Source organism: Candoia aspera, chromosome 3 (genome assembly GCF_035149785.1).
Source record: "Candoia aspera isolate rCanAsp1 chromosome 3, rCanAsp1.hap2, whole genome shotgun sequence".
Lineage (NCBI taxonomy): Eukaryota > Metazoa > Chordata > Lepidosauria > Squamata > Boidae > Candoia > Candoia aspera.
The window spans coordinates 208,002,272-208,029,983 of NC_086155.1; the positions used below are offsets into that span (position 1 = coordinate 208,002,272).

Consider the following 27,712-nt stretch of genomic DNA (forward strand, 5'->3'; position numbering starts at 1 on the left):
AGCGGTTGCATATTTGAGATGTAATCCAGCCGGCCTCATCTCATAGCTGATGTATTCATTCTCTGCCCATCTAGACCATATTCAAAATAAACATATTAGTCTTTAAGGTCCTGCGACACGTGCCATGGAAGCCTTAGTTTGGATTCTTGCACTGAGCAGCAGATTGAAGGACACCCCTTCCCAGTTCTGGCTTTCGGTATTCAGGGCAGTCCCGGTGACTCCTGGATGTGGCTGGAAGGTGAAAGTAAAGGGAGTGGCTACAGCAGGTTCCTCTCCTTGAGAAGAGGCCCAGATCAATCAGTCTGGTCTGGCCTGGGCTCAGCTGTGGACTTGCTTGGTGGTCTGGGTCCCTTTGTTCAATTTGGGTTTCCTTAAAAGTGAGGTGGCGAGTGGAGAATCAACCGATTCTACTAATCAGTTGATTTCATTCCAAGTTATTGTATCTTCCTGTCTTCACAGCTCTCAGTTTGGCCTATGAACCCTTCAGAAGGGAGCTCTTTTGCTGTAGTACAAACTGAGCATATTATATCTGTCTCTTTTCTGGATAAGGGGGGGTTAAAGAGTAATGCAGCACTCTCGTGTGCACCTCGGTCCTCTGTCCCTGGTCTCGGACCTTTCAGATATTTGCAGCTCCGACCAAGATACCTCAAGATCATTCCCATGATGGGAGCTGTAAGTGAGGCTGGAGGGACCAGCGTTCTGATTCGGGCATTGTCCTATGGCCACAATGCCTTCTCCCATGTGCTCTGACCAGGATGTCTTCCACCCCAAGGAAGCCCAAGCATCCTGGGAATGAGCTTGCGAGGCCATCGAGCCAGGTTTTCCCAAGAGATCGCAGAGCTCAGACGGTCTCTCAAGGGAAACAGCAGGACCTGGATGTTTGCTTGGAAACGGATGGTGCTTCACAGAGCTTGTCAGCTGCCAGAGACAACTCCCAGGTAAAGGAGGGCTGGGAGTTCCTCCTGTTACTGGAACAGGTCTATCCAGCCCTCCATCCTCCCAGTTTTTCCCCACTAACAACACCCTGTGAGGGAGCTTGGGCTGAGTGACCTTCCAAAGCCACCCAGAGAACATCCATGGCCGAGGGAGATGTGAATCCCAGTCTCCCCAATCCTCTCCCGTGTGTGTTGTGTTGTGTTTTTGAATTGCCGTTGAACTGTGTTGAGAGAGATACATGCACACTTTTGTTAACTGCTTTGAATATGATTTTCTGGTGGAAATGTATATAAATCTAAATAATAAGACCAGCTTAATAACTGTGCCCTTTATTCACTTTCTCCGTGTGATAATTTATTAAAAAAAATTATTTCCGTCTCCCTTTACTCTTCTTTTTCCTTAGTGGACTCTCCCCAAATTGATTATATTTCCTCATTGAGAAAACTATTTTCCCTACTTCCTCACAAAGGATCCTTTTGATGGGCTCTTCTGCATCTGAACATTCCTAGGAGCCTGTATTTTGTATTTGGCTTTACCTGCAAGTTGCACAGTGCCCTAGCTTGTTGCTTCTGTTCCTTTAAAAGTGCTTCTTTATTTGGCTTGAATATTTAGAAACTGCCCTTCACCAAAATACATCAGGGTAGGGAACGATGCATTTTAAGACCTAAAAATATAGGTTGTTGTTTATTCGTTTAGACGCTTCCGACTCTTCGTGACTTCATGGACCAGCCCACGCCAGAGCTTCCTGTCGGTCGTCAACACCCCCAGCTCCCCCAGGGACGAGTCCGTCACCTCTAGAATATCATCCATCCACCTTGCCCTCGGTCGGCCCCTCTTCCTTTTGCCCTCCACTCTCCCTAGCATCAGCATCTTCTCCAGGGTGTCCTGTCTTCTCATTATGTGGCCAAAGTATTTCAGTTTTGCCTTTAATATCATTCCCTCAAGTGAGCAGTCTGGCTTTATTTCCTGGAGGATGGACTGGTTTGATCTTCTTGCAGTCCAAGGCACTCTCAGAATTTTCCTCCAGCACCACAGTTCCAAAGCATCTATCTTCCTTTGCTCAGCCTTCCTTATGGTCCAGCTCTCGCAGCCATATGTTACTACGGGGAACACCATTGCTTTAACTATGCGGACCTTTGTGGTCAGTGTGATGTCTCTGCTCTTAACTGTTTTATCGAGATTTGCCATTGCTCTTCTCCCAAGGATTAAACGTCTTCTGATTTCCTGACTGCAGTCAGCATCTGCAGTAATCTTCACACCTAGAAATACAAAGTCTTTCACTGCTTCTACATTTTCTCCCTCTATGGCTGGTTGCCATAATCTTGGTTTTTTGAGGTTTAGCTGCAAGCCAGCTTTTGCACTTTCTTCTTTCACCTTCATCATAAGGCTCCTCAGTTCCTCTTCGCTTTCAGCCATCAAAGTGGTATCATCTGCATATCTGAGATTGTTAATGTTTCCTCCAGCAATTTTAACTCCAGCCTTGGATTCCTCAAGCCCAGCATGTCGCATGATGTGTTCTGCGTACAAGTTGAATAGGTAGGGTGAGAGGATACAGCCCTGCCGTACTCCTTTCCCAATCTTAAACCAGTCCGTTGTTCCGTGGTCTGTTCTTACTGTTGCTACTTGGTCGTTATACAGATTCTTCAGGAGGCAGACAAGATGACTTGGTATCCCCATACCGCTAAGAACTTGCCACAATTTGTTATGGTCCACACAGTCAAAGGCTTTAGAATAGTCAATAAAACAGAAATAGATGTTTTTCTGAAACTCCCCGGCTTTTTCCATTATCCATCGGATATTGGCAATTTGGTCCCTAGTTCCTCTGCCTTTTCTAAACCTAGCTTGTACATCTGGCAATTCTCACTCCATGAACTGCTGAAGTCTACCTTGCAGGATCTTGAGCATTACCTTACTGGCATGTGAAATGAGTGATATAGGTATGTCTATGAAATACACTCTACAGAGCCTTAAGCTAAAATAAAATAAAACAAAATCCTAACACAGTGCTAAAAGACAATCAAGTAGAAGGACTCATGTAAAATCCCTTGCAGAGAGAAAAGTGTTGATTGGGGTGAGGGAACGTTACCCTGTCACTGCAAAGACATTCTTCTTTCATGTTGCACAAGGCATTTGGAAGATGGCTTCTTCTGAAGATCTTCAGGTTCAACCAAGCGGGCAAGGAAAAACACTCCTTTGAAGAATTGAGGTCCCACCTTGAACTGGATTAGAAGTGAATGGGTAACCAGTAACATACCATGTTGCATCTTCTGAGTTGTCTTCAAGGACAGGTTACAACAGTCCAGGCAGGAAACAACCATAGCGTGGATCACCATAGTGAGATTGTCCTTATCAAGAAATGGTTGCAGCCAGTGAGCCCCTCGAAGCTGGCTTCAAGAACTGCTCTTTCTGAAGGAGTGTCACCTTACCTGAGATCCACCTAGAGTTTCTGGCTTCTCAGGATTTGACTTCAATTGACTAGCCTTCATTAAGCTCTTGAAGGCCAGTCAAGTCACATGTACAGTATATGCACAGCCTCTTCTGACTCTGATGGTACAGAAAAATTAGCTATTGGATGGCAGTCATTTTAAATCCCCTAGTGATTTCACTCAAGGTTTTCATAAAGAGATTTTTCTTAGAGTGAGGTGTATAAGATGGTAACATGTGGAGTTATCCATGGATTGAAATGGATATAGCTAATCTGTGTTGCCCCAGAGTGAACTGGTTTTTCTTCAGGTGTCAAGGTGCCCACGTGCCCATCTAATACAAGTTTTGGCGGTTTGTGAGAGCAGGTTGAGCTTCTTCCTGCCAGTGCTTGATGGATAGAGTATCTGAAAAAATCTTTTAGAGGAACCACCCATTAGTACACTGGTAGGTCCAGTCCTGCTAACATCAGGAAGCAGGAGAAAGCAAGCTGACTTTGAGAAAACACAAGCGCCCCCCCCCCCCCGTGCTCTGCAGGTGTGGGTCTGCAGGGCCATTGATTTAACATAATCCAGTGGGAGGGTCGTCCCCCCCCACCATTGTGCTGCTTTTATCTACTACTGTTTGTGTTTCTTGTGCTCTTTTATCTTCTGCTTTGCTAGGCAGTTGGACATTTCTGTTTGAGTTTATTCCTGTTTAGATGATAGTACTTCTTCCCTTCTACTTGCACTTCCAAGCATCCCTCTAAAAAAAATCCAAGTAAGGAAACATGAAGAAAGGTAGTTGAGGGAGGTGTGATGAGTTTGACTTCCTAAAATACAAGGTTTGAGGTGCGAGTGTTGTGTTCCGGAACTGTGGCGAGCCGCGCGGCAGAAAAATAGGCCCGAAAGCTTGGGTCTTGCCTGTCGGCTTCTTCCGTCTTCTCGAATGAAAAGCCCTTGGAAGAGGGATTCCAGGATGAATCCAGGGCGGCTTGGGTTTAGCTGAAGAGCCAGAGTGAAAGCAGCAGCCCTGTTCTCTGGTTGCGTTGAGGACTTTGGCGTCCAGAAAATGGCCGGCTTGACTGAGGATGATGGGAGTTGTAATCCAGCTGCTGTGGAGAGTGCCAGGCTGAGGAAAGCTCTATTCCTGACTTTGTTTGGCTTTGGTCTTTCAGAAGAAAGGGCCTCCCACCCTGGCAGCGTTTTACACCTCTTATTGTGGGGGGGGGGTGGCCTCTGAAAGGAATGGGTGGGAGGCCACCCCCAGTTGCTCTCTCTAATTGGAAAAATCAGCATGGTGGCCTAAGAGAAGAAGGCTGCCCGCTGACCGAACGCTCGTGCCTGCTCTGCAGAGTTGCAGTCTGAACTTTTAAACTTTTGGGGAAGCACCATCTCTCTCATTTCCACCTCCCCCCCACCCCCATCTTTTTTGTTGGTTTCTAGCCTGCTTCACAAAGCACCGATAGCTCTGGTCGAAATGGATTTTTAAAAGTGTCATTTTATGGAGAATTTTATTTTCCATCTCGTTGTTTATTAGGGCTCTTAAAAGGAAAGCTTGTAACACGTTCATTGATCGAAATACCAATTGAATAGATGTGAGCACATAAAACAGCCCCGGCCCTTTAATAACAGACTGATATCCTTTTGTAGGGACGGCCGTGCCATCTGTACGGCCGAGCCAATCCCTGGTCCTTGATGGGTGGCTCTGAATCATTTTAATGCATGATGCTGTGCACAGGCGTTGAGCAGCCCTAACAGATTTTAAGTGGCCAGCCTGGGTGGAGCTCAGAAAGCAAAGCCTCGGCAACGGGCCCCTTAATTTTTTTTCCCTTGCCTTCTCCCTCCTGTCCCCAACTCAGTGAATCCAGGAGCTCAGAGACCCCAGGGATTAGCAAGCTGTCTCCCTGAGGAGGGGGTGAGTGGCCAGGGCCCCGACCTGTGCAGAAACCCTCATAAAACCCCCATTAAACAACAGGCAGAACTTCAGTCACGCTGTCACGGCTGCCATCTTGATTATCCACATACCCCTGGGTTGGAGGAAGACTAACGTGCGGCCCATCTCCAAAGGGCCGTGGCAGTTTCTCCCCTGAGCTGCTGGCCGCAGCAGACCCTCTGGGTGTCCAGCCAGTCAGTGAGGTTGAGTTGCTGTTCCGCTTTCTAAGGCCCAGGCATCCATCAGCGGGCCCGGCTTCAGGTGAAGCCCACCGGCAACTGTCTCCCTCTAACAGCAAAGAGGTAGCCTTGCGCAGAGTGGTAGATGCTGCAGAGGAACACTGGTGTGATGATTTATTTTTATTTGAGGATTTAAAGTCTGCTCTTCAACTCAGCTCAGCCATTCCCTGCTTCAAGAACTGAGTTAAGTGCCCTCCCCCCAAATCATGAGTAAAAGATGCAGGGGGGTGGAGAAATACTCAGGCACGCAGCAGTGTCCTTTCAACTCCAAGCTACGTCCTATTTTCTCCGTCAACTGTGACGGCTCCAAACGGTCCTCCTCCCCACCCCCAAAAGGTTTGGCACATGATGGCCCACGTGTCTCCGGCCCTTGATGTATTTTATATATTTTTTTCTTTTTAATAAAGCTTGTGTTGAATGCAGCTGTTTTGTTTCAAGCTGCCCCCGCTCCCCAAATGCCAGGTAGCAGGGAAGAGTATTGCAAATTCCCCCAGTGCTCCGTTCAATCTGCATGCGGTGCTGCCTTGGGCCATAATAAAAGGAGATTGCAAGGGTTGTAGAAAAGCCTGTTGACATCTGGCCTCTCCTGCGCAGGCCGCTGGAAATGAAGAGGCTGAAAAAGTAATGGAGTAGTCAGGGAACATGTCATGGGACATTAAAGGTTATTTGCTCCTTTTGCATTTGTTTTTGCTGCCCAAGCCATTAAATTCCTTTCTGCACTTTGGCGATTATTGACCAATAAGTGATAGTGTAAGCAGGTTCTCTGCCTCTGGTGGGAAGCTTTTTGGTTGCTGGCCGTGCTTACTGGGGTGGGGGGGAATGGCGGGGGGGGCGAGGCCCAGCCCCCCCCAGCGGAACAGACCTTTGGAGAAGGCTCACTGGGGGGTTCGGAGAGCTGCTCCCGCCGGGGGGCCTAGCAAACCAGAGCTGACTTCGGGAGATGCTCCGCCAGAACTTGCTATCAGAACGTCCTTCCTGCGAATGGACAGCGGTGAGATGGTGCGGTGGCCACACTCGCAAAATGGCTGCCACACCTCCTGCCTTTGTCAGCAGGGCCAGTTGGAGGGCAAAGCGGTGGATCCTGGATGGGACTTCACGGTGTGGCTGCAAAGCGCTCAGATGCTGGATCTGGGCCGAGGCTTGGCTTCAGAGCCCATCTGCTAGCTGGCTATTTGCTTATTTATTTACTGGTAAAAGCCTCTCTCTCTCTCTCTCTCTTTTTTTAAGAAGTCATGTGGAGTAGGTGCCTACTGGGCACGGGGGTGCCTACCTGAAGCCAAGTTGCGATTAGACGACGCGATTGTGGATGATCCGTTGGCGAAGGTTTAGCTGGGCGTTCCAGCTGTGGCCCTGTTCTCCCCTCGCTAGCTTTTGGGCATCCTGTTCATCCAGTTTTCTCTAGGAAGCACTTAGAAATCATTGCAAAGGCCAACGTCATCCCCAGTACGTTTTCCAAACAAAGGCACCTCACCCCTGACTGTTAGCAATTTCTAACAAGGTGCCTGCAAATAGGGGATCTTGAAGGAAGTTATTTTAAAACGGAGCCTTTTAAAAAAGCTTCCTTCCTTCTTGTGTTGTGTATTGTGGCATGTAAGCCTAACGATGGAGAACTTTTTTGATTCTCTAGCGAGTCACAGGAGGAAAGCGGGCTTTGTTGCGTCCATTGCCCATAAGCAAATTAACATAAGGCTTCGAGATCCCCGTTATTTGGAAGATGAGGGCCTGCCACCACATTGAATTGCCCAAACGCTCACACCAGCACTAATCCGACTCTTGGGGCAAGGGTTCGGAGCGCAGCCCCAGGCAACCGCCGCCCGCCACAAGAAAGGTTAAACGGTGAGGGGATCCCAGTGTGCCGCTCACTGGGGAGCAACTGACAGGCGGTAACAGCCCTGTTTGGAAGCGCGGCGGATCTCTGCTCAGCGCGCAGGAACGAGGCCGGCCTGTTTCAGAGGCTTTGGGAGGAAACGATGCATTAGCCGAATGGCTGCCCAGAGACAGCTTTGTGCTGAAGTGCAGGATCGTTCCGGAGGTGAGTGCTGAGTCGGCTCCACGTGTTCTGGGGCGTCCTGGGGAATTGCTGAGATGGAGATGCTGCTGGAGAGGAATTCTTCCGTCTCTGAACAGAGCTGCTGCTCCCTGGAAGGGGAAGTGCAGTTAATCTGGGGTCCTTGGGGGCTGCGGGGGTAGCGTGCCTTCCGCCTCCTCGCTGAGCATCTGTTCCCAGAAAGGAGCGAAGCCCTGCCCCTGCGGCCTGGATCGGCAGCCGGCCCCCATTTGCTCCCCTCCTCTGAGCTCCAGGCTCCCAAGGAGGTGCCTGCCTGGATGTTCGTGAGGCCCGCCAGAATCGGACCTGTATTGTGGACCTCCAGGAGCCCCCCAATTCGGAGCACGCTGACAGAATTGTGCTTGTTTAATCCACCGCAGCGTGTTGCTGAGGAGGGCGCTTTGGATCGATTGGGTTTTCGGAATTTGGGGAGAGTGCTTGGGACGGTTCTTCTGATGGTTCTTTCCTCCCTTGTGCTGAGGAAACAGCCTTGCTCTCTTGACCGCGGGGCCCCTTTTGTGGCTGTGCTTTGCTTTCAGTTATTTTAGCACGCGCTTGTTCTGATCTGCTCCCCGAAGCACTGTTGGCAAACCGGTTAAGGCTTTATAAAACATCATTAAAGCGGAGATTCGGTGCAAACCCTGAGCTCTGCTCAAGATGTGGTGTCGCTGTAGACTTAAAAAAAATAAAGCAAAATCCAGGCCCCCCTCTGGTTGCCCACCAGCAAGGTTGACAGCTATTTCTCTGGGTCTGGGCAAACAGTTTCCTCCAGTGTGGAGTCTCCTTGTGGTCCATGGCCGTTTGCTTGTTGCGAATAATGACAAACGGGCGGCAGGGGTGTCTCAGCCCGGGGATGTGAGGGGGGGGGGGGCTTTCCCAGACCTCAAGCTTGCAGAGTCAGGGCATAAAAAGAAGGGGCACCAGCTGGAATTAGCGTCACCTGCTGATTCCCTCCACAGGTGAAAGTTTGGCCTCGAGGCCCGGCTTGCGTGAGGCTCTCCTGCTTTCTGGCGCTGGGCTGCTGACAGTGACAGCGGGTTATTTTTAAATACCCTGACGGATGGAATTCCTCCGTTTCCCTGGCCCTTTCTCTCCCTTCACCCTCTTAAAAATAATTTAAAATTTGCTTTCCGTTCCCTCTTTGGGGGTGAGGAAAAGCCAACCCTCAACCTTCTGTACTCAAGGTTATGGCGATAAATTCTCTTGCATTGTCACTTCTATTCGGAGTAAATTGGCTGGCCGCTTTCGGGCTGAAGGGGAGATAATTTGCTGTAGTATTTCAAATGGATTAGAAATGGATTTGAAGGGAAAGTTCATGCCTCCCATTACAAAGGCTAGAAAGAAGACTATCTGAAGGCACCGTTCGCTTGCCGGCCTTCATTATCCACACTTAATACCTTTCCTCTTTTCCGGCATTAATGAAATTTCCTGTCGGAGCAAGGCTCGCTGGACGGATGGGAGAAGTCTTTAGATTGGAGGGCGGGTGCAGTCGAAAAGGAATTACGAGCCCCTTGTGCTGAGGGCAGGCGTATTCTTCAGGGCCTTGGCCTGGCAATTATCGCATTAATTTTATCCTCCCTTTCTCAATGCAGTTCATTTCCAGAGGCCCTCCGTTCCATTAGGGTAACAATTTGGCGGAGTGCCGTGACACCGTGGCGAGTGGGAAGCCGCAAGCTGTGTTGGAGGGGCGCCCCTCTCCGCTTTCCCTGCCCTCCCACCCACCTTTTCCTGCTATGGCGGTTTGGGGCAGGTGGGCACTGCTGCTCCGTAGCGGGCAAGTTGCAGTCGGCCTGGGAAATAGGGAGGATCTTCAGAGATGTCCTGGAAGGGCCCTCGGGTCTTGTCCTTTTCTGGGGAAAGGCTTCATACAGAAGGTTTCACACCCTGCCCCACCCCACCCACGCTCTGCAGCCACCATCCTGTTGAGGGCTGAGCCCAAATAAAATTTTGCTGCCAGCTGTTCCCAACTTTCCTCCCTCAGACTGCAAAAAGGGTTTCTCATCTTCTTGCCTTGCTCCAAAAGAATTGGCCTGGCTTGACTCCTGATTTCAGACTTTTGCATCTGTCTTAGCCCTGTGTCCTGCAGCATCTCTTCTGTTTCTCAGTTCTTCCCAAGAAGAGCCGTTGCAGGCCCAACTGCAGAGTGCGCTGGGCCACACCTGGCCGGGCTGCTTTTCCCCCGTGGTGTCTGTCTGCCCCACATGCTCCAATACAGTGTTTCCAACTTTAAGACGTGTGGACTTCAACTCCCAGAATTCCTCAGCCTGCCATGCTGGCTGAGGAATTCTGGGAGTTGAAGTCCACACGTCTTAAAGTTGCCAAGTTTGGAAAGCACTGTTCTAATAGGATGGGCATTCTTTGGGTCCCTTCCTTGAAGCAGTGTCATCTGACGGGACCTGGAGAGTGTGCCCTTTCCATGGCAGCATCTGCCCTCTGAAAAGATCTCCCCTGGCATAAGGTGGGCCTGGACCCTGTTGGCTTTTAGCGGCCTTAAAAACTTGGCTCTTTCCTGCAGTGTTTTGCCTGCTAATTGCAGCTGTTGTGCTTTTAACTTTAATGGTTTATTTTGTTTCTTGTTTACTGGATGCTACCCCGAGCCGCAGTTGTCCAAAGGGTGGGGGGGCGTGTAAATCTCAAAGGCAAGCAAATAAATCTCAGCTTTTAGTAAAGAGCGTAAAAAAGATGTTCCATGTGTTGTGTGTAAGATTGAAAAATTCAGGCACTCTTGGATGCGTTCAAGATTACTTTTAAAAGATAAAGTTTAAGAGCATTCTGGACGTCTCTTTTAAAAGATGTGTATGCACCAATGCTACCGAGGTCATCCGGCGCCTGATTCAGCACAGTGCAAATGCGCCGCGTGCATGGCTCTCCCCTGGTGGCACTGCAGGCTCAACTTTCTTCTGTGCCAGGTGGGGCAATCTTGCACCGCTGTTCTCCCCAGCCCAGAGGCTCCCGCAGCCTCCCACTCCGTGGCCTGCTCTCTGCGGCATCAACCCAGGCAGCCTGTGCGGTTTTTGCAAGGAGGCAAGAAAGAGAACGAGGGAGGGAAAACTGCTGAAGCAGGACTGTAACTTCCTGGCGCCTTTCCCTTCCGTCTCTCTGTCTCCAGCAGGGGAGGCAGCTCTAAAGGTTATTGGAGCAAATTACAGGGCAGTTTTGGACTTTGTCCTCCTCGCCAACTGCCATGCTTCCAAAAAGGGGCACTTCTCAGGCAATACGGTGTTGGGTGTGCAGGTCTGTGGACCACGAGAGGCTGATGCTCGAGCCTGTGGCTTCTTCCTGGCCCCCAGTTATGTTCTGAAGATTGGGTGGTTTTCTGTTTTTCACCCCTCACAGGGCATCCAAGTGGATGTCACGATCAGATGTCACATCCGCTGTCTTTTCAGACACATTGGTTTCTCCTGAAGGTTGGGGTGGAAACATGGAATCCCAAAAGAGTTCGACTGTTCTTGAGTTAAAAAGTATGCCTGAGCATCAGAGGTCCCTGCCAAGATTCTTGGCAGGGATGAAGAAAGCTGTGAAGGTGGGGAGCTCTGGAGATTAGATGCTGTTCTGGCAGCCCTCCGGTACCTTTGTGAAGGTCCAGTCACGTGGTACATTTCCTTGTAATTGTGTGGGGATGGGGGTTTTCATGCTACGTCCTCCCGTTGTGTATTTTAAATGGGAGCACGGTAGGGTTTTACCTTGTGGATCTTCCTTGCAGGCCAGAATAATATTGATTAAACGATGAATTTATTTGCTTTGCAAAATGTAGGTTTTCAGGCCTTCCATTCTCTCCCTGGGAAGTGGTTTGGGCAGAGTCAACAATCTGTAACCCATCCTCAAGGTCAGGGAGCCAGCATGGTTGCAAATGGGCCGGGAGGACCCAAATTCTTCGTCCTTCTCTGAACCTCAGTGGGCAGTCTTGAATCATCTCACTATCATGGCCTAGCCTGTTTTATAGAGTTGCTAGATTAAAAAGAAAAAGAAAAGAATTCCATGCAATGCATTGAATCAGTAAAGACTCACAATGGTGGTTTACACTGAGGAGGAACAGGAAGTTATTAGCTCAATTGTGTTTCTGCGGTTTAGCTGGTTGTTGATGATGGATGGTACCCAACAACCCTAGAAACCATTTCCTCTCTTGTCAAACCTTTTGCTTCCTGAGTTCCTCAGCGTACTCCGATGTTGGCTCTGTGTTTTAACATTAAGAAACAGTAATTTTAACTAATTAGTTGATCTATGTATTAGGTTTTGATGACATGGGCTTTGTATTTGTTATTCCCATTTGAGGATCGCTTTGAGGGAACCACTGTAGCACGAAAGTCTAAAAAGTCTAAAAGTCAACCGGCCAGCGTTTAATTTCCTGGGTCTGTATGAATAGATTGCAGGACAGGAGAGAGAGGCTGCCAACTCCGGCTGCCCTTAATCTTAGTAGCGGGCTGGAAGGAGGTGAGGAATGCATGAAAAGGGAAAGAAAGGCTGTCTAATCATTTGGGAGGGGTCCTCCTGGAGGCCTGGTACCCACAAGAAGCCAGAGTTGGAAGGGCTGTGCTTCAAGGAGGAAATTCAGCCAGGCCATCTTCCCCAACATGCTGATTTCTAGAGCGCTGAGCTGCTCAGCCAGCAGAGTTGACAGCCTGCTTGGGCCTTATGGGGATTTTAGGCTGGTATACCTGGAGACTCTCAGCTTGGAGATGAGGACCACTATCTAGCTCAAAGCCTGTCTTGTGGGGGTGAGGTGGAGGTATGGCGGGACTGGCAAGATGAGAAAGAAGTCTCACGACAGGGGAGTTCTGGGAAAGAGTTTCAGACCTTGAGGGAGGAACAAGGCTGGACATGCATGTTATTGTTGAATTTCATATTGATGATCTTCAAGAAATAATAAAAAATGGGTTAAATTGCAAAGATTGAAATTTGTGGTTGCTTAAGAGACTGTGGAGGGGTGTTGTCTCTCCTCCCGCCCCCCATTCCAGTATCAAGTGGCATGCTGCTCCTGTATAGGGAAAATCTAATCTGCTTAGCTGTCCTATGGTTGGTCCTGGCTGCCCATGTCTTTCTTAGTTTGTTGAGTAGGTCTCCAGTTGCTTTTAATCTCCCGTATCTCCCCTGCTCCATTACAGTCCCCTTTGCAAAATGCACATTTTTAAAATGTTCAGCTAACAGCTGTGTGAGTCAGAAAGGCAACGTGGGAATGGAACAGAAAATGTCCCGAGCGACAGTTTTTCATGGTGTACTGAGTCCTTTACGTCAGGGGTCCCCAACCCCCGGGCCGCGGACTGGTACCGGTCTGTGGCCTGTTGGGAACCGGGCCGCACAGCAGGAGGCGAGTGGTGGGTGAGCGAGCAGATTTACAGCCCTAGTGTTTACAGCTGCTCCCCATCGCTCACGTCGCCACCTGAGCTCCGCCTCCTGTCAGAGAAGGCAAGCCCATTGGCTGCTACCTCCCAACGGCACGAAGAAAAAAGAATAAAAGAGGAAGCGCTTGAATCATCCCGAAACCCCCCCCGGTCCGTGGAAAAATTGTCTTCCCCGAAACCGGTCCCTGGTGCCAAAAAGGTTGGGAACCGCTGCTTTATGTTGTTTTATGCGCTGCGGTCTTCATTTTTAGGTAGGCTGTTCTGACTTTCCTCCCCAGCGTATAAGTAATTAGACTTGATTAAACTGCGTTCTGCGACAATTTGTGGCTCCAAACTCCACTGCTGTTCTTGCAGAAAAGTCCAAGGCAGTTTTTCCCGGAAAGGCAAAAGCAATTCTGAAACACGGATGCCGATTTATGTAGCTCAGATGGCCCTACCGGGACAAGAGTATTTCACTCACCTGACCTAGCCATTAGGCAGAGTGGGAGGGCCCATAACCTCCTGGTCCATCCTCTTCGGTGTCAGCTACCAACTGCTTCTCTGGGTTAGAGAGGGGCCTGTCACAGTTCAGCTGAGAGACTCCCTGGACTGAACTGGAGATGTCTTGGGTACAGAAACGAGGATCTGGCCTGGGGCTGCAGCCTTGCCTTACCCATTGGCTTCTCTTGACAGGTGGGAGGTTGAGGTCAAAGTAACGCTTGTGACCAAAGGCTCTTGTGCTGTTGCCAGCTGTGCAGGCCCACCACCACCTTCTCAGCAGCTGCTCTTACACATGTCTTCTTTCCCTTTTAGCATCTGCACTGCAGACATTCAATATTTTCCCTTTACCTCTTCTCATTTCCATAGCATTCATCAGCACTTCTCTCCTACCCCTTGGTCCCGGGTGAGCCTTTGGCCTCCAAAGGGGTCATTTACACATCTTGAATTTGTGCTTAGATCCGCAGTGCAAGAAGTCCCCACCTCTGGACTTCCTGCATTACGGTACAGAAAGAATTTGTTCGGTACAGTAGTCAACGGAAAAGTCAAGATTTCTTTCTGTGTGGCTCCTGGACCATCGTTTTTATGGCAAATTCACGGGACATTGCATAGCTCCCTAAACTAGTCTGCTATGTAAGTGTTGCTAGACTGACTCTGAGCAGTTTGGAATACAGTCAGTGCCCTCTTCCAAAGGGCCCCCTTTCCTTACCAGAAAAGCCTCATCTGGATTAGGCTGGCCTGCTGCCTGCTGAAGGCTGAGCAGGGGGTTCCCTTCAGGTGACCCAGGTTCCCAGTTCTTAGCTGGGAGGGATGTGCAAAACGTGTGTGTAAAGTGCAGAACATCCAGCTGGCCCCAGAGACACGTCATTGGCCAGCGAAGAGGTATTCATCATTTGCTTCTCTTGGGGGAGAAGTGGAACTGGTGAAGCAGGTAGCCCCCACACCCAAGGCTGGCACACAAGTGGTAAGAAGCCCGTTAAGGATGGGAGTGGTAAATGACAACCCACTTAATGATGGGAGAAAAAAATGCAAGGTGTAAACCCTGGGGCTCTGATAAATAGAGGACCGGCTTAATTCTATGCCTGGCTAGTCTTCCTCGTTCTTAGGGCTTTGGGATCTGCTGTAAAACAACTTCTTCATCCAAGCCTAGTTCTTCTTCTTTTTTAAGTAATTTTTTATTTATTAAGTGTTTTTACGTAGAGAAAAGACAGATATAAAAATATATAAAGAAAAAAAAGAGGAAAAAAGAATAAGTGCAGAAAGCAATACAGTAAAAGAAAGGAAGATAATTAAAGAAACAAGAACCAGAAAAAATAAGTGACTTCCGACCTTCTTTTCAGCAGTTACAAACAAACCCACTGTCCCTCCTCCCTTTTTAATAATGCAAAAAATCCCTTCAGCCCCTGATTCATTCCTTTTTCAATCGTCAAATCCAGAAATCATGATTTCACTCTTTTCCATTTTCAGCAAAAAGTCCATAAAAGTTTTCCAGTCTTTTGTAAAAGCACTTCTTGTTTTGTCACTGACCAAACATGTGATGCCATTTCTGCCATTTTTACAATCCATTCCTTCATTGTGGGTGTTTCAGTATTTTTCCATTGTTGTGCATATTATGATCTTGCTGCAGTTACCATATATGAAATCAGTCTTCCACGAGTCTTTTCTAATTGGCTATCCATAAGTCCCCGTAAAAAAGGTCTAGTTTCTTCTCAATATTAAACTTTAAAATTCTCTGTATTATCCATACATATTTCTATCCTTTTTTTTTTTTTTTGGTTTTTCACAAGTCCACCATGCATGGTAAAATGTCCCTTCATGTTTTTCACATTTCCAGCATAGGCTAGAAGTACCTTTATACATCTTAGATAATTTCTCTGGTGTCGTATACCAACAGTACATCATTTTATAAATGTTCTCTCTTAAATTATAGCACAATGTGAATTTCAATCCATTTACGCACATTCTCTCCCATTGAGCCATCTGAATATTATAACCAAAATTCTTCGCCCATTTTATCATGCAATCCTTAACTGTTCCTCTTCCGTTTCAATTCTCAACAAAAGTTTATATATTTTTGCAATCATATGCTCATCATTTGTACACAATTCATTTTCAGATTCCATCTTGTATTGTTTAGTTCCCATTACCTTTTTATCTGTATTAAATCTTTCCCTTAATTGTACATTGAAAAGTAAATCCCCCTGCAGTCAATTGTTCTTTTCTGTAAAATGCTTCCTGTGCTGAGACCAATAAGGGTATTTTCAGGCACAACCTGGGTTTGTATTTATCCCATATCCTTAATGGGGCACTTCTCCCATAATGATTTTTAAAATCTCCCTTAACTTTAACTTTATTGTACCATAAAAACCCATGCCAGCCAAACCTCAGGTTAGTCATCTAATTCTAGCATTCTTTTATTTCTCAGCAAAACCCACTCTTTCATCCAGACCAAACAACAGGCTGCAAAATACAATTTAAAATCAGGCGATCCTGATCCTGATCCTTCTCTTTCTTTTGTATCTTGAAGAATTTTATATATGACTCTTGGTTTCTTACCCTGCAGTATAAATCTGGGTGTATCTTTTTGTCATTGCTTAAAAGGTACATCATTTTTCAAAACAGGTATTGTTTGAAATAAAAAGCATCGTTTTAAGTAACACATTCATTTGTACCACAGAAAAACAAGGATAATTGTAACTTTTTCCATCTTAACAAATCTTCCTTAATTTCATTCCTTACCTTGACATAATTATTTTGAAATAACATACAATTCATGTCAGCCATAATCATGCCCAAGTATTTTACTTTTCTCTCAATCTGAAACCCAGTTTTTGCAGTCCGTTCTTTTTGATCTTCCATCCTCATATTTTTCTCCTTATTAATTTTAAATCCAGCTAACCCGCCAAGTTCGTTCAACTTTCCCCTTGATATATCTATTTCTTCCACAGGATTTTCTGGAGTTAAAACCAAGTCCTCCACAACTGCCCTTAGTTCATATGCTTCTTCCGTGACCTTCACCCCGCTATCCTCTCGCCTTGTCTTATATCTCTGTTCAGAACTCCCAGAGCCAGAATCAACAGCAGGGGCACGAGCGGGCTTCCTTGTCCTGCCCCTTTCTGTATTTCACAGGGTTTTGTCATTTCAGCGTTAACTGCAATCTGTGCCGTTTGTGAGGGGTACATCGTTTTTACCCGTTTAATAACATTTTCTCCAGATTCCATGTTTTCCAAACTTTTAAACAGGAAAGTCCAGTTCGAGTTATCAGACGCTCCTTCTGCACCAAGAATGAGCGACACAGCTTGTTTTCCGTTACGACGTTCCAAATATTCATCCAAATCTTGTTCGTGACTCCTCCGCTGGTCGCTCCTCGGTGCTGGTTGAGTTTCTTGAGAGAGGTTTATTGCCATATCTTTCTGAAGCTCTGATGCAAATGGCAGAAGGGGTTCCATCTGCAGAGAGTGAGGAAGATGGCTTTGACAGAGATAGGCCAGACCCGTGACCAAAGCGACAAGGGGAAAAGCATGGCTTAAGTCCAAAACAAGCAGAAGGAATGCAGAAGTGGCTCAGGCAGCCACCTCCCTAATTCACATGAGTATTGGGGGGGGGGGGAGGAAAGGACAATCAGACTGGCAAGGTTCTGTTACTATAGCCAATCTTGAAAACAGTAGTTTAGCCTTCCTGTGGAGCTGACTTCTTGGTCTAAACCACATAGTGGGGCTGACATCATCCTGTGTCCCATCCAGTGAGGTCTTAGGGGAAGTGCTAGGATGGTAGAGCTTTGGTCTCCTTATCAGCGGCTGGCATTACTTCAGAATGGTGGCAATGTTCCTTTCACACCAGTTGGGTCCCATCACATGGTTGCTGCAGCAGTGGCTGGAGAAACACCCGCTTGCACCATGCTGACCGATCCATCGCTTTTCTTGCCATCACTGGCATCTCTCTAACCTACAGCTCCTGACAAATCATAGTGTTTTGTGCAACGGTCCTCTCTGCCATTGTTCTGCACAAGAAGGAGTGGCAGCTGCCACCGCTGTGGGGTGCTTCCCTTTAGTGAGTGTTCCTTTGGAAATACTGAGAAAACCACTGAGGGCTGGTATCTGGAGGGAAGGCCAAAGTAGTGAAGCTCGGGCATCTCAGATGCCAACCATGCATCCTCCTCAACAGCACTGGAATGGCCTGGGCAGGAAGGGGACATCCTGGGGAGGGCAGTAGTTTGCTTTTTATTTTTAACACCTTAGCAGCATTCAGCCCTGAATTAAAGAACATCTCCTAGAAATATCTTAGGAAAACTGCTGCTTGAGGTTTATTTTATTTGCTAATAAAAGACCGCAGCATCTCCATTAACCAGCATAATAATGATGATGATAGCATCCATTGCAATAATTCTGCCTTAAATGGCTGAGAAAATAGAAACATCTTAGCCTGCATCCTGAAACTGGGTGATCTGGCAGAGGTGGGAAGAGGCTCGGAACTCTTTCCAGGAGCGGTAAACAGTCAGCAGTGCCTGCATCCTTGGCAATCCCCCCTTTCCAGGTTTATTTTTATTTATTTGTCTAATTTTTATCCCACCTTTATTATTTTTTATAAACAACTCAAGGTGGGGAACATACCTAATAAAGTTAATAAACTTTGGGGGGAGGTGCCATGGCAGACAAAGCACCTTTCCTAGGACCCGCCAGGTGCCACTGCTTCATCGAGGGGATCGAGAGCATGCCGGCTCTGCCAGATCTGATGGGATGGGTGGGAACTATTTGGGATGGGTGGCCCAGCAAGTAGCCTGGCCCCATGCCAAATAGGGCTTTAAGGGTGAGACCTTGAATTGCACCTGGAGGCCTAGTGGGAGTCAGTACAGTTCACTTAGCAGTGGTCTTCATGGGCATACCATTATGCACCCCATCCTGCACATGCCACTGTATTCTGGACCAGAAGCTTCCAAATGCTCTTCCAGGGCAGCACCAGGTAGCATACATTCAGGAGGTGAATCAGGGAGTGATCAGGGCATGAGTGACCATGAGCAGTGCTTCCCCGTCTAGGAATGGGTGCAACTGGCACTTAAGGTGCATTTGTGTGGAGGCCTTCCTGGCCACAGCTGCTATAGGCTCCTTGAGCAAGAGCCAAAGTCCAGGAGGACCCCCAGAGTGCGCCCCAATTTGGTCTGGGGCAGTGGTACCCCATCCAGAGTAAATGATGGAAGTTCAGTAGATACCAGGGGGAAGGGGGCAGCTAAAACCCATAGCCACTCGGTCTTGTCAGGGTTGGGGAAGTACCTCTGTGGCATCCCTTAGATGGCCCAGGGTCGTCAGCATACTTGGGAGGAGAATGGATCATGCCAAGCAAGCGAATAGCTGGGATTTGCTTCCTGTCCAGAACACAATTTTATTGTAGAAACGTGAGTTACTTTCTAGTAGAACTTTGCTATGCTTAGGATTCCAGGAATTTGCTTCTAGGCGCTGGTTGTTTTTGGAACAGAGGATGGCATCTGATTTGGAGAATATCACACTTCAATCTAGCGTGCTTTTAGAGGAGATGGTCAAGTGAAACGCTGCCAGCTTCCATGTTAAGCTTTGTTAGGTGGTCCCAGGGAATTTGCTGGCTGTGGACATGAGTTCCCCTTCCTTACCCAGTTTTTTCTTTTCAGGTCTCTAATACCAAACTCTGCCCGCCACCCCTCACCAGGGAACAAGTGCCAGGCGGTGCACCGGTGGAGGAACAAAGGCCTGCGCTGTATCGGAGGAGTCATGTACAGGGTGTCAGCTAACAAGCTTTCCAAAACCTCCAGCTCTCCAGCCAGGAACATGGAAGTTGCGACCAGGAGCCATGCCAGAGGAGGTGAGTGGTCAGTGCCTGGGTGTGTCTGCAAGGAACACAGAGCTGCCCCCCTGGTCACTTTGCACAGGAGGCATCCAGTCTCCCTTGCTCCGAAGTTCAAGCCTTGTGGACACCTTCAGCCTTGTGGTTTCCTAGATAACCTTTTTCATTGATCCCCAGAGCCAAGGTGGCTGCTGAGCCTTGGCAGGATTGCTCAGCTCCTTCTCAAACTATATAAATTCCAACTTTCAGGATCTGAGCTTCTAAGTTAAATGACAATATCCTACAACTAATTTTTTTGCAAGTTCCTTCGAATGTCTGTCACCAAAATTAAGGGGCTGGTCATCTCTCGTTTAGTGGTTAACAACTATAGCTGATTTCTGAAGTTTAACAGGACAGTTCTTAGGTAGGCAATAATTAAAATTGCAACTTTCTTTGTTTGGTGCCTCCGTTTAGGAATGTAATCTGTATAATTGCCATATGTACCTCATGGCTTGATAGTTTTAGAACCTCCCTCTTGAACAATTGGCTGTTTGAGAATCAGCTTCATGCTCCCTGTGTGATCATCTAAGAGAGAGCTGCTTGCCCATCAATTCACTGCCCGTGGAAAATGCGCTGTGCTTATTCAGGGGTAATACATAATTGATTTCATGGAGTTCAGATGCCACAGATCCCATTTCCACCCAGAAATCCCCCTGAAATAGGGAGCCCGTCCGTTGCATCTGCAGCAATCTAGATACGGCTCCTAAATATACATTAAATTATTTTATATTTGCATCATTCATTTGCGTAAGGATGTGGATTAATTCACATCAAATGATGTGAATTGCCACAAATGATACACTTCCAAATTTAAGGGACATTCTGGAGTACCTGATGCCCGCTCCCCCATGAGTCCATTCAGTATTCCTTCACTGATTTCCCCTGCTGTTCTGAGCTCGGTGTGGAATAGATCCTGTTCCTGGACATCTCTGCAGGCGAGGTTTTGCGCCATTTCACAAGGCACCCTTTCCCATCATTCCGCGGGGGGGGGGGGGGTGTGGAAGTCCTTTTTAGCCTTTCCTGACCTCTGCCAGCGTGTGGCCAGTTCTGGGACGAGCAGGAGAATTTCTCCGTGCTGATGGTAGATTCCTTCTCTGGAGGTTTCCCAGAATCCTGGCCTGGAAAAACACAAAGGTGGTTCTCCAGGGGAAGGAATTCCATAGCCTACATATTTTATCAGGATTATAGTAACATGTCAGGGTAGTTCAGACCATTTCATCCATTCTGTTGCAAGGGTCCACGGGTTACTTACTGCAATTAACACCCTCTTGTGCCTAAAGATTTCTGGTATTTTTAAATCATGATTGCTTTTATATATTTACTGTTTTTTAATCCAGTGTTGTATGCTGCCCAGTCACTGCTTGTGAGATGGGCGGCCGTAGAAACTTGATGCATACACACACACACACATGCGCGCGCACAACAATTCAACGCTTAAAAGTTACGGCAAAAGGGTTGCATTTTTGTAGATTCTCTACATTCGTAGCAGGGGCCAGGTGCTTCTCGCAGCAGGATGTCTGGGCCCAGAAGCGAAGGCCTCTAATCTGGCTGGCTGGGGTGGTTTCAAAACGTTTTCTCCTGCAGCTGGAGAGATTCGTAATGGGAAAGACGAGAATGTCTTCCCGTGCCCGCCCCCCATTCTTGTGATGGCAGTCACCTGTTTTGCGGCTGACCCTGTAAGTGGAGCATCAGGCTGCACTATTAAAGACCCCAGATTTGGGGGAATGGGCAGGAACCAGGAGGTCACTATAGGCTTCAGCAGTCACTAAAACGGCAGCAGTTGGCTTAACAGGTTTTAGCCAAGAGCAGGTTGCTGAGATGTCGTTCGAGCTGTGGCTGTACGGAGTGCAGGTGGGGTCCCTGTGGCGAGTCAGGGCCCTGGTTCCACCAGCAGGATGCACCACTTAACGGGAAATAAATGTTTGGAAACCAGTCCTGCTCTGTGCAGGTGTAGCGGTAGGGGAGAGGCGCTAACTCCTGCGCAAGCCCTTTATTTATTTTCCAACATGTGCGTGCCTCCCATTCGCGCAATTCTAGATGGGCCTTCCTCTACCACCAGGAGCAGAGGGCCGGTTGGGTCTTGTGATGGGATGTCGGTTAGACTCAGGGAAGGGAGAGGAGGGCCGTTGCAGAAGAGAGATTGGAGTCCTGGGAAAGTAGGGGAGACTCAGAACAACGCCACCCCCCACCCCACCCCACCCCACCCCACCCCACCCCGGCTAGGTTAGATTTAGAAGTAGGTTGCAGGAGAGAGGGCTTGGGCTGGCTTTCGGGATCCTGTTCCAGTCACGTTCAAGTCCATTCTGGGACTCCTGTCAGCTCCCGTCTCCTGCCCTTATCTATAGTCCTGGCTTCCCTCTCCAAAAAACGTGCCGGCTCAACTTTCGTCCTTGAGTTCAGGGTTTTTCAAACTGTCTCCTGCCACCTGCCCGAGTGGTCTTCTTAATGCTCCGGTGGGACCGATTATCTGGAAGAAACGTTGCGTCGACGTCTTTTGCACCGCCTCCACCCCCCAGCTCTCCCTCCGCTACGACCTGCACACTTCCTGATTTTGCATCTCTGGCTCCCAGCAAGCTAATCCACGGTTTAAGCTCAACCGCCACCTTCTCCACTCCGAGACGAGGCGCTGTAACCACTCCTTGCCCCTTCTCCCTCTGGCGCCTGATCCCCCAGCTACCCCCCTTCCTCTCCCGTGCCTCTCGAGGGGCTGCAGGGCAACGAGCCCGGCCACCAAGGAGCTGCTGGGGGCCCTTCGGTCACAAGCCGCTTTTTGCTCCTCATTGGCGGCCGAGATGTCTACACTCATTATTGTTCTGTTTAGTCCCTGGTTTGCCTGTTTTTCAGTCCCCCTGTTGAACATTTCAGGTGGTACATTTCTTTTATTTTTACCGGAAAGCGGTATGCTTCCGTTTTTCCCTGGAATGGGCTAAATAGGCATCATTACTGCTGTGCTGTCATTTTGGAAAGCAGTCCCACCTGAAGATGTCCCTTCCCCTGATTTGTGTGACTGTGAAACGGGCTGCCTTTGGGGCGCCCTGGAGAAGCCTTGCCAAGCTGATCGGGGCGTAACAGAGGGGGCCCAGGTGCAGGACGGCTCCCCCCCCCCCCCAGTGATTGTGCTCAGCTCATCTCTCTAGCCAGCTGGGCGGACGGACGGGTGGATTGCAGGGACTTGGTGCTTTTGGGGGTGCGGCACTCCGCACACTGAGAGCAACCGTGCGTCCTTTCCCCTTTTTAGATTTGGGTTTTTAAAAGGAAATCTCTGCTTTCGGTAAACTTCCTCTGAATTCTTTCTCCAACTGTTTGCTGCGTAGTTTTGCCTGCATCTGCCACCAACAAATGTCTGCAGGGAGGGGGGGGGGGTAAAAAAGGTCAAGACGGTGGCTGCAGCCATGTGATCAAAGCCCTCCTTCTTTTATAACCGTGTGGCATTGGTTCTACTGCATGGTTGAGACGGTCCTCTTGACTTTTTTGACCCCCTCCCTGCAGACGTCCCTCTACCACCGAGTCAGATCTTTCTGGTCTTTTTAATCTAGATCAGTGTTTCTCTCTTTTTCTTTTATAGTAAATTTTATTAGGTTTCAAGAAAAGAATAAAAACAACCAAAAAAAAACAACAACTACAAAGAAAAAAAACTAAAAAGAGAATTTTTTTTTCCAAATTTACAAAAAGGTGTGGCTTCTGACGTTTAACAGCAAGGATATACAAAAATTTCCATAATCAATCTCTTACTCTATATTAAACCAAAACACCACATTATTTCTATAAGTCATTCCACTTTAACACATAATAAAAATCACGGAGGACAGTTACTCCTCCCCCTTATATTAAAACAAAGAGAAAAAAAAGTTCATACAAACCTCCTAAACATCTTTCTCCCCTCCAAAAGATAAAACATATGTAATTATTCCCTTCCTACCACTATTCTATACATTTCTGCCTACTATAATAAGAATCAAATTAAAAAGCATGTAAGTTGTCTGCTATTATACTTAATAGTGCAACAACTTTAATAATCCCCATCTTAATAAACCCAAAAAACAAACACAATTCGAACAGTAATTCCATACCTTTGAAAGGGAATAACATCGATCAAATCCTTAAAGCAAACCCTTGAAGATAAACATTCTTCAACCCTAAGACAACAGTTTTAATACTTTTCATCTTAAGAGACCCCAGAAACAAAGCCACATCGAAACAGTAAATCCAAATCTTCAAAGGCGAAGAGCATCGATCAGACCCTTAAAGCAAACCAGATGAACGTTCTTCGACCCTTATCCCGCTTCAGAACAAACCAGAGCAGTGACATGTCCCCACGGGGTGCGCAGAGCTTTCCTCTTGAAAGGAGCAAGCAGCCCAACGGCCCCCTCAGAGATTCCAGGTCCTTTTCATGGCATTCCACCGGGAGGTCCATTTCACTTACGGCTTGCAGAGCACCCTCTCCCTCAGATTTCTCCAACTCTGTTATCCGGTCTCCATCCAGCATCTCGACAGAAATCCCAATCTCCGTCTTAAGAAAACCTTTTCTATCGCTCTTAAATTCCTCGGTTTCATCCCCACATCCCCAGCCCGATGGCACCTTTTAGATCTCATATTTTCCACAATGTCCTGGATATCTTGCATAAAAGCTTGATCGAAGTCAGAAGACATCTGTTTAAAATCTTGGTGGAAGTCAGAAAGAACCTGTTTGAGATCCTCCATGTCTCACGCAGGAGATCATGGCACCCCCAGGAGCTTGACCAGCGAAAGTCGAAGATGTGAAACGGTTCGGAAGTGTGTTTCCATAAAGTGAGAGTGAGATAGCAGACAGTTCCCCGGGGAAAGTGAGAACAGAAAGCTGAAGTCTCAAATCAGCCGATTCAACATGTAGGACAGTGCTAATACCTTAAAATGTAGTACAAAAATAATAACAGGAAGACAATTGTTTACTCTCAATCTTCGGAATTTCCTTTGGAAGGAAAACGAAATCCAAAACTTAAAATAATTTTTTTTTTAAAAACTAATCCCAAAAATAACACTAAGCACCAAGAGAACCAGCTTCTCCTCGCTGTAGAAAGCCTCTCTTGGGGTACACATACTTAAAAAAAAAACAAATTGGTGATGTAGAAATGGGGTGGCCGGTCTTAGTGTCCCTTTAAGGCTACGGCGCTGCTTGGAAATGGTGACGTCCCAGCCTCCCGGCTGCTCTTACCAGTCGAGTGCCGAACGCTGTTTGCGATCTTCTGGCTGCAAGCAGCCGTCCGGAGGAGAGATGGGGTGATTCCAGGTATTCTCCTTGATCCGGAAAACATTTCTGGGCTTCAGGAAAACCTGCCTGAGCCCGAAAAAGTTACTGCATTGTCAGCTCCACCTGCTGAGCCGGCAGGCAGAGCTGTTCAGCCCGCCATTCCCACCAGAAGCCCCTAGATCAGCGTTTCTCAACCTTGGCAACTTTAAGGTAGGTGGACTTCGACTCCCAGAATTCCCAGCCAGCAGGTGGCTGGGGAATTCTGGGAGTCAAAGTCCACCTACCTTAAAAGTTGCCAAGGTTGAGAAATGCTGATCTAGGAGAATGCTTTTCCTGCAAGTGGCTCTTAGTGGAGACAAGGCCCTCTCCGCTCTGTTCTTGAGTGTCTGGTTTTATTCTGCTCTAACTGGAATTCTCACCGGGGACTGCCTGGGTGCAAATGGGGTAGCATTAAACTATGGGTTCCAGTCCGCTTCCGTTTGCCTCAAAATATCCAAAACGTTCAAACTGTAACTTTATTTCTTTCATTCATAGACGACTTTCCTACATCCACGTATTCCAAATGTATACAGAATTGACCAAGAAGGAAGAAGTAATTAAAACAAATTAAGTAAAACTATAGAACTGGAGCGATTAAATGAATGCTGTAAGAACAGTGACTGTGATCAAGCTGTGAGCGTATGTTTATATACTTGCCATGAGAAGCCCTGCTGAAGGTAGAAAATGGACGTGTCTGCCTGGTCCCCAGGAAAGTTTTTAGTGTAGCCGAACTCCTCTCGAAGATTCCCACGTGATTTATGTAGCTGACAGAGCAGGGCTTCCGAAGCGGGGAAGGATGAGTATTTATTTGCACAGGAGCAATCTTGCCCTGGTATGGAAACCCCGATTTTAGCGTGGCCCAGCCTTTCCTAGCCGAGATTCCTCCAAATGTGCTCGACTGCAACTCCCTGGGTTCCCCCGGCAGGGTGGCTAGGGAGATCCGTGTGCAGTGAATCTCTCACGCGTCCTGTTAGAATTCAGCTCCAAGGTACAGTGGTAACCCTTAGCAATGATTGGTGCTTCAGTGCACTCAAAGCATTCCTGATTTCTTATCTGGCTGTAGCAGTGTTTCTCAGCCTTGGCAACTTTAAGATGTGTGGACCTCAACTCCCAGAATTCCCCAGCCATCCACACATCTTAAAGTTGCCAAGGCTGAGAAACACTGGGCTGCACTGAATGAAGTCAGCTACTGACGGTATCTTGGAATTGCAGGGGATGGAGTTGAAGCTGAGAAGTCGAGAATTCAGGGCCCCTGCCTTGAAGCGGGCCCAAAGACGTGTCTCTTCCTACAGACAGCTCCTATGTTCAGTAAGGTCTCAGTGGCCTGGGATTGGAGCTCTATTTTAAAGCCTTCCCCCCAATATCACATTTCATTCAGGATGAGGGCAGCCACGAGGATGGTCATCGCTTCGTCCCTCCTGCCTCCGTATAGGGGGAACTACGGACTTGCTGAGGCTTGCTGGTGGGAACTGGGACTCTGTTGTGTCCGTGCAGACAAATGAGAGGCAGGACGCCCTGAGGTGTGTGTTTGCTGAAGGCCTGTCTCTTCTTGCTTGCTTGCCCAGTCGGTGGGGTCTAGCCGGTTCAAAAGCTGCTTTGGGAGAGAGCTTTTCAGCGGCTACTGAGTATGGGAAGCTGGCAGAGAGATGCTCATCCTCTTGACAGCTTAATTGCCAGCCATTTAACTGTGATGATTATAACTCTGCCTGGCTGTGGGCCTTCCCACCTGGGTTTAATGGGTCAATACTGGGTCTCCCTTGCTACAACCCCAATTTAGAGTTTGCCTCTCTTCCACAAAGGTGCCGGAGGAGTGCTAAGCAGAGCCAGTTCACGCACAAGGGCTTCAACGCAGCATTTGGGGGGATCCAGGCTTCATCCTGGCGTGCAAGTCTGTGCCCCCAGTGCCCACCAAGGCCCCCTATTTTCAAGGCAGGGAGGGCAGTTTTAGCAGACCAGCCAGGAAAGGTGTGGAGGCAGGAGGTACAACGCCGGGCGCCCACTGGAATCCGATGCAGCAGGACAGAACCCAAAAGGCCACCGGTTCCAGGAGCTGAAACTTTGACTTTGGCTTAAAGCCCTGGAGACAGAAGCTACATGTCAGTTGCTTCTGAATGCTAAGCAGGCTGACCCAGACTAGCTCCCAGGTTGTATTCTCAGCCTCTGATGTCTCTCCAGAAACAGCAAGTGCAGCGATTAACTGCTTCGTGGGCATCACTGGGCTTCTGCTAGGACTTTCCTCGTGGGGAGCTGAGCCAACCTGATTTGCTTTCCTCCGGCAGCCCCAACACCTGCTTTTTAGTTGCCAGCGCTGGCGGGGGATTTGGGTCCGGGTTGTGTCCAAACCTTTTGCAATATCGGCGGCCAATCGCGAGGCTGCCAGAACTGATCAAGCAAGCCATTCATCTCTGTGGAGGAGAGGGAAATGAGTTCCTTTCCTGTGGCTTGTCCACCGTCGGCCTCGTTATCCCGAGTGTGAAGATTGGCGGGTGTGTGCACGGGACGCTTCTCGGTAGATGGAGGGCGAAGTGGCACTAGCGACACCGTGCCTCGAATTGGACATTCGTCATTGCAAAAGCAGATTGGCCTCTCCAGAAGCAGTAGCGAAAGAGCTTTGCTTCTCAGCCCTGTTGCAGTTTCCGAAATTCAATTAGAGTTGTGTGTGCCAAAGAAAGCTTGGTCTTCCTGAGCGTTGTTCAGCTGAAGCGATTTCAGTGGGAAATGTGTAAAAGCTGTCGGAAGGGTCTGCCGGTTAGGTGAAGGCTTGTTCTCCCAGGCGCGAGCAAAGGACGACGTCAAGCTTAGGCTGTTTTTTTTAGGGCAGTTGGAGGCTAGCTGGGCTGTTTTCTCCCCCATGCAGTCGGAGGCCCTTGTTCGGAAAGACTGGCGGCTTTTCTGACCAGAGACTGGGCTTTCTGACCGGATTGTCTGCAACTTTGAGGGGAGTTGCTCTGAATTACAGAACAAAGTCTGTTGGTGACCTACATATTGTGCCCCTCCCTTCCCCCCCCCCCCCCGGTGAAAGCTTGAAAATCAGATCGCTAATATCAAAATGCAGCAAAACTTGTACTCCTGCAGTACTGTGCGTAATTCTGGTCACCATGCCTCAAAATAGGTGGGCGCTGGAGTGAAAATCAATCTGTCTTGCAGAATTCCTCCAGGAGGAGATGTTAACCCAGTTAGGGCCTTTTGGTTTAGAGCAAAGGTGGTTTGATGGTAGAGGTCA

General features: G+C 48.2%; 1 protein-coding gene across 1 annotated transcript in view; it reads left to right on the forward strand.

The window, feature by feature from the left end:
• Nucleotides 1-27,712, forward strand: part of ZC3H3 (zinc finger CCCH-type containing 3) — a 204,060-nt gene that overhangs the window by 110,532 nt on the left and 65,816 nt on the right. Inside the window, exon 5 of the mRNA XM_063299746.1 lies at nucleotides 19,012-19,202. Coding sequence (XP_063155816.1) covers nucleotides 19,012-19,202 — 191 coding nt within the window. The remainder of the gene's footprint in view (nucleotides 1-19,011; nucleotides 19,203-27,712) is intronic.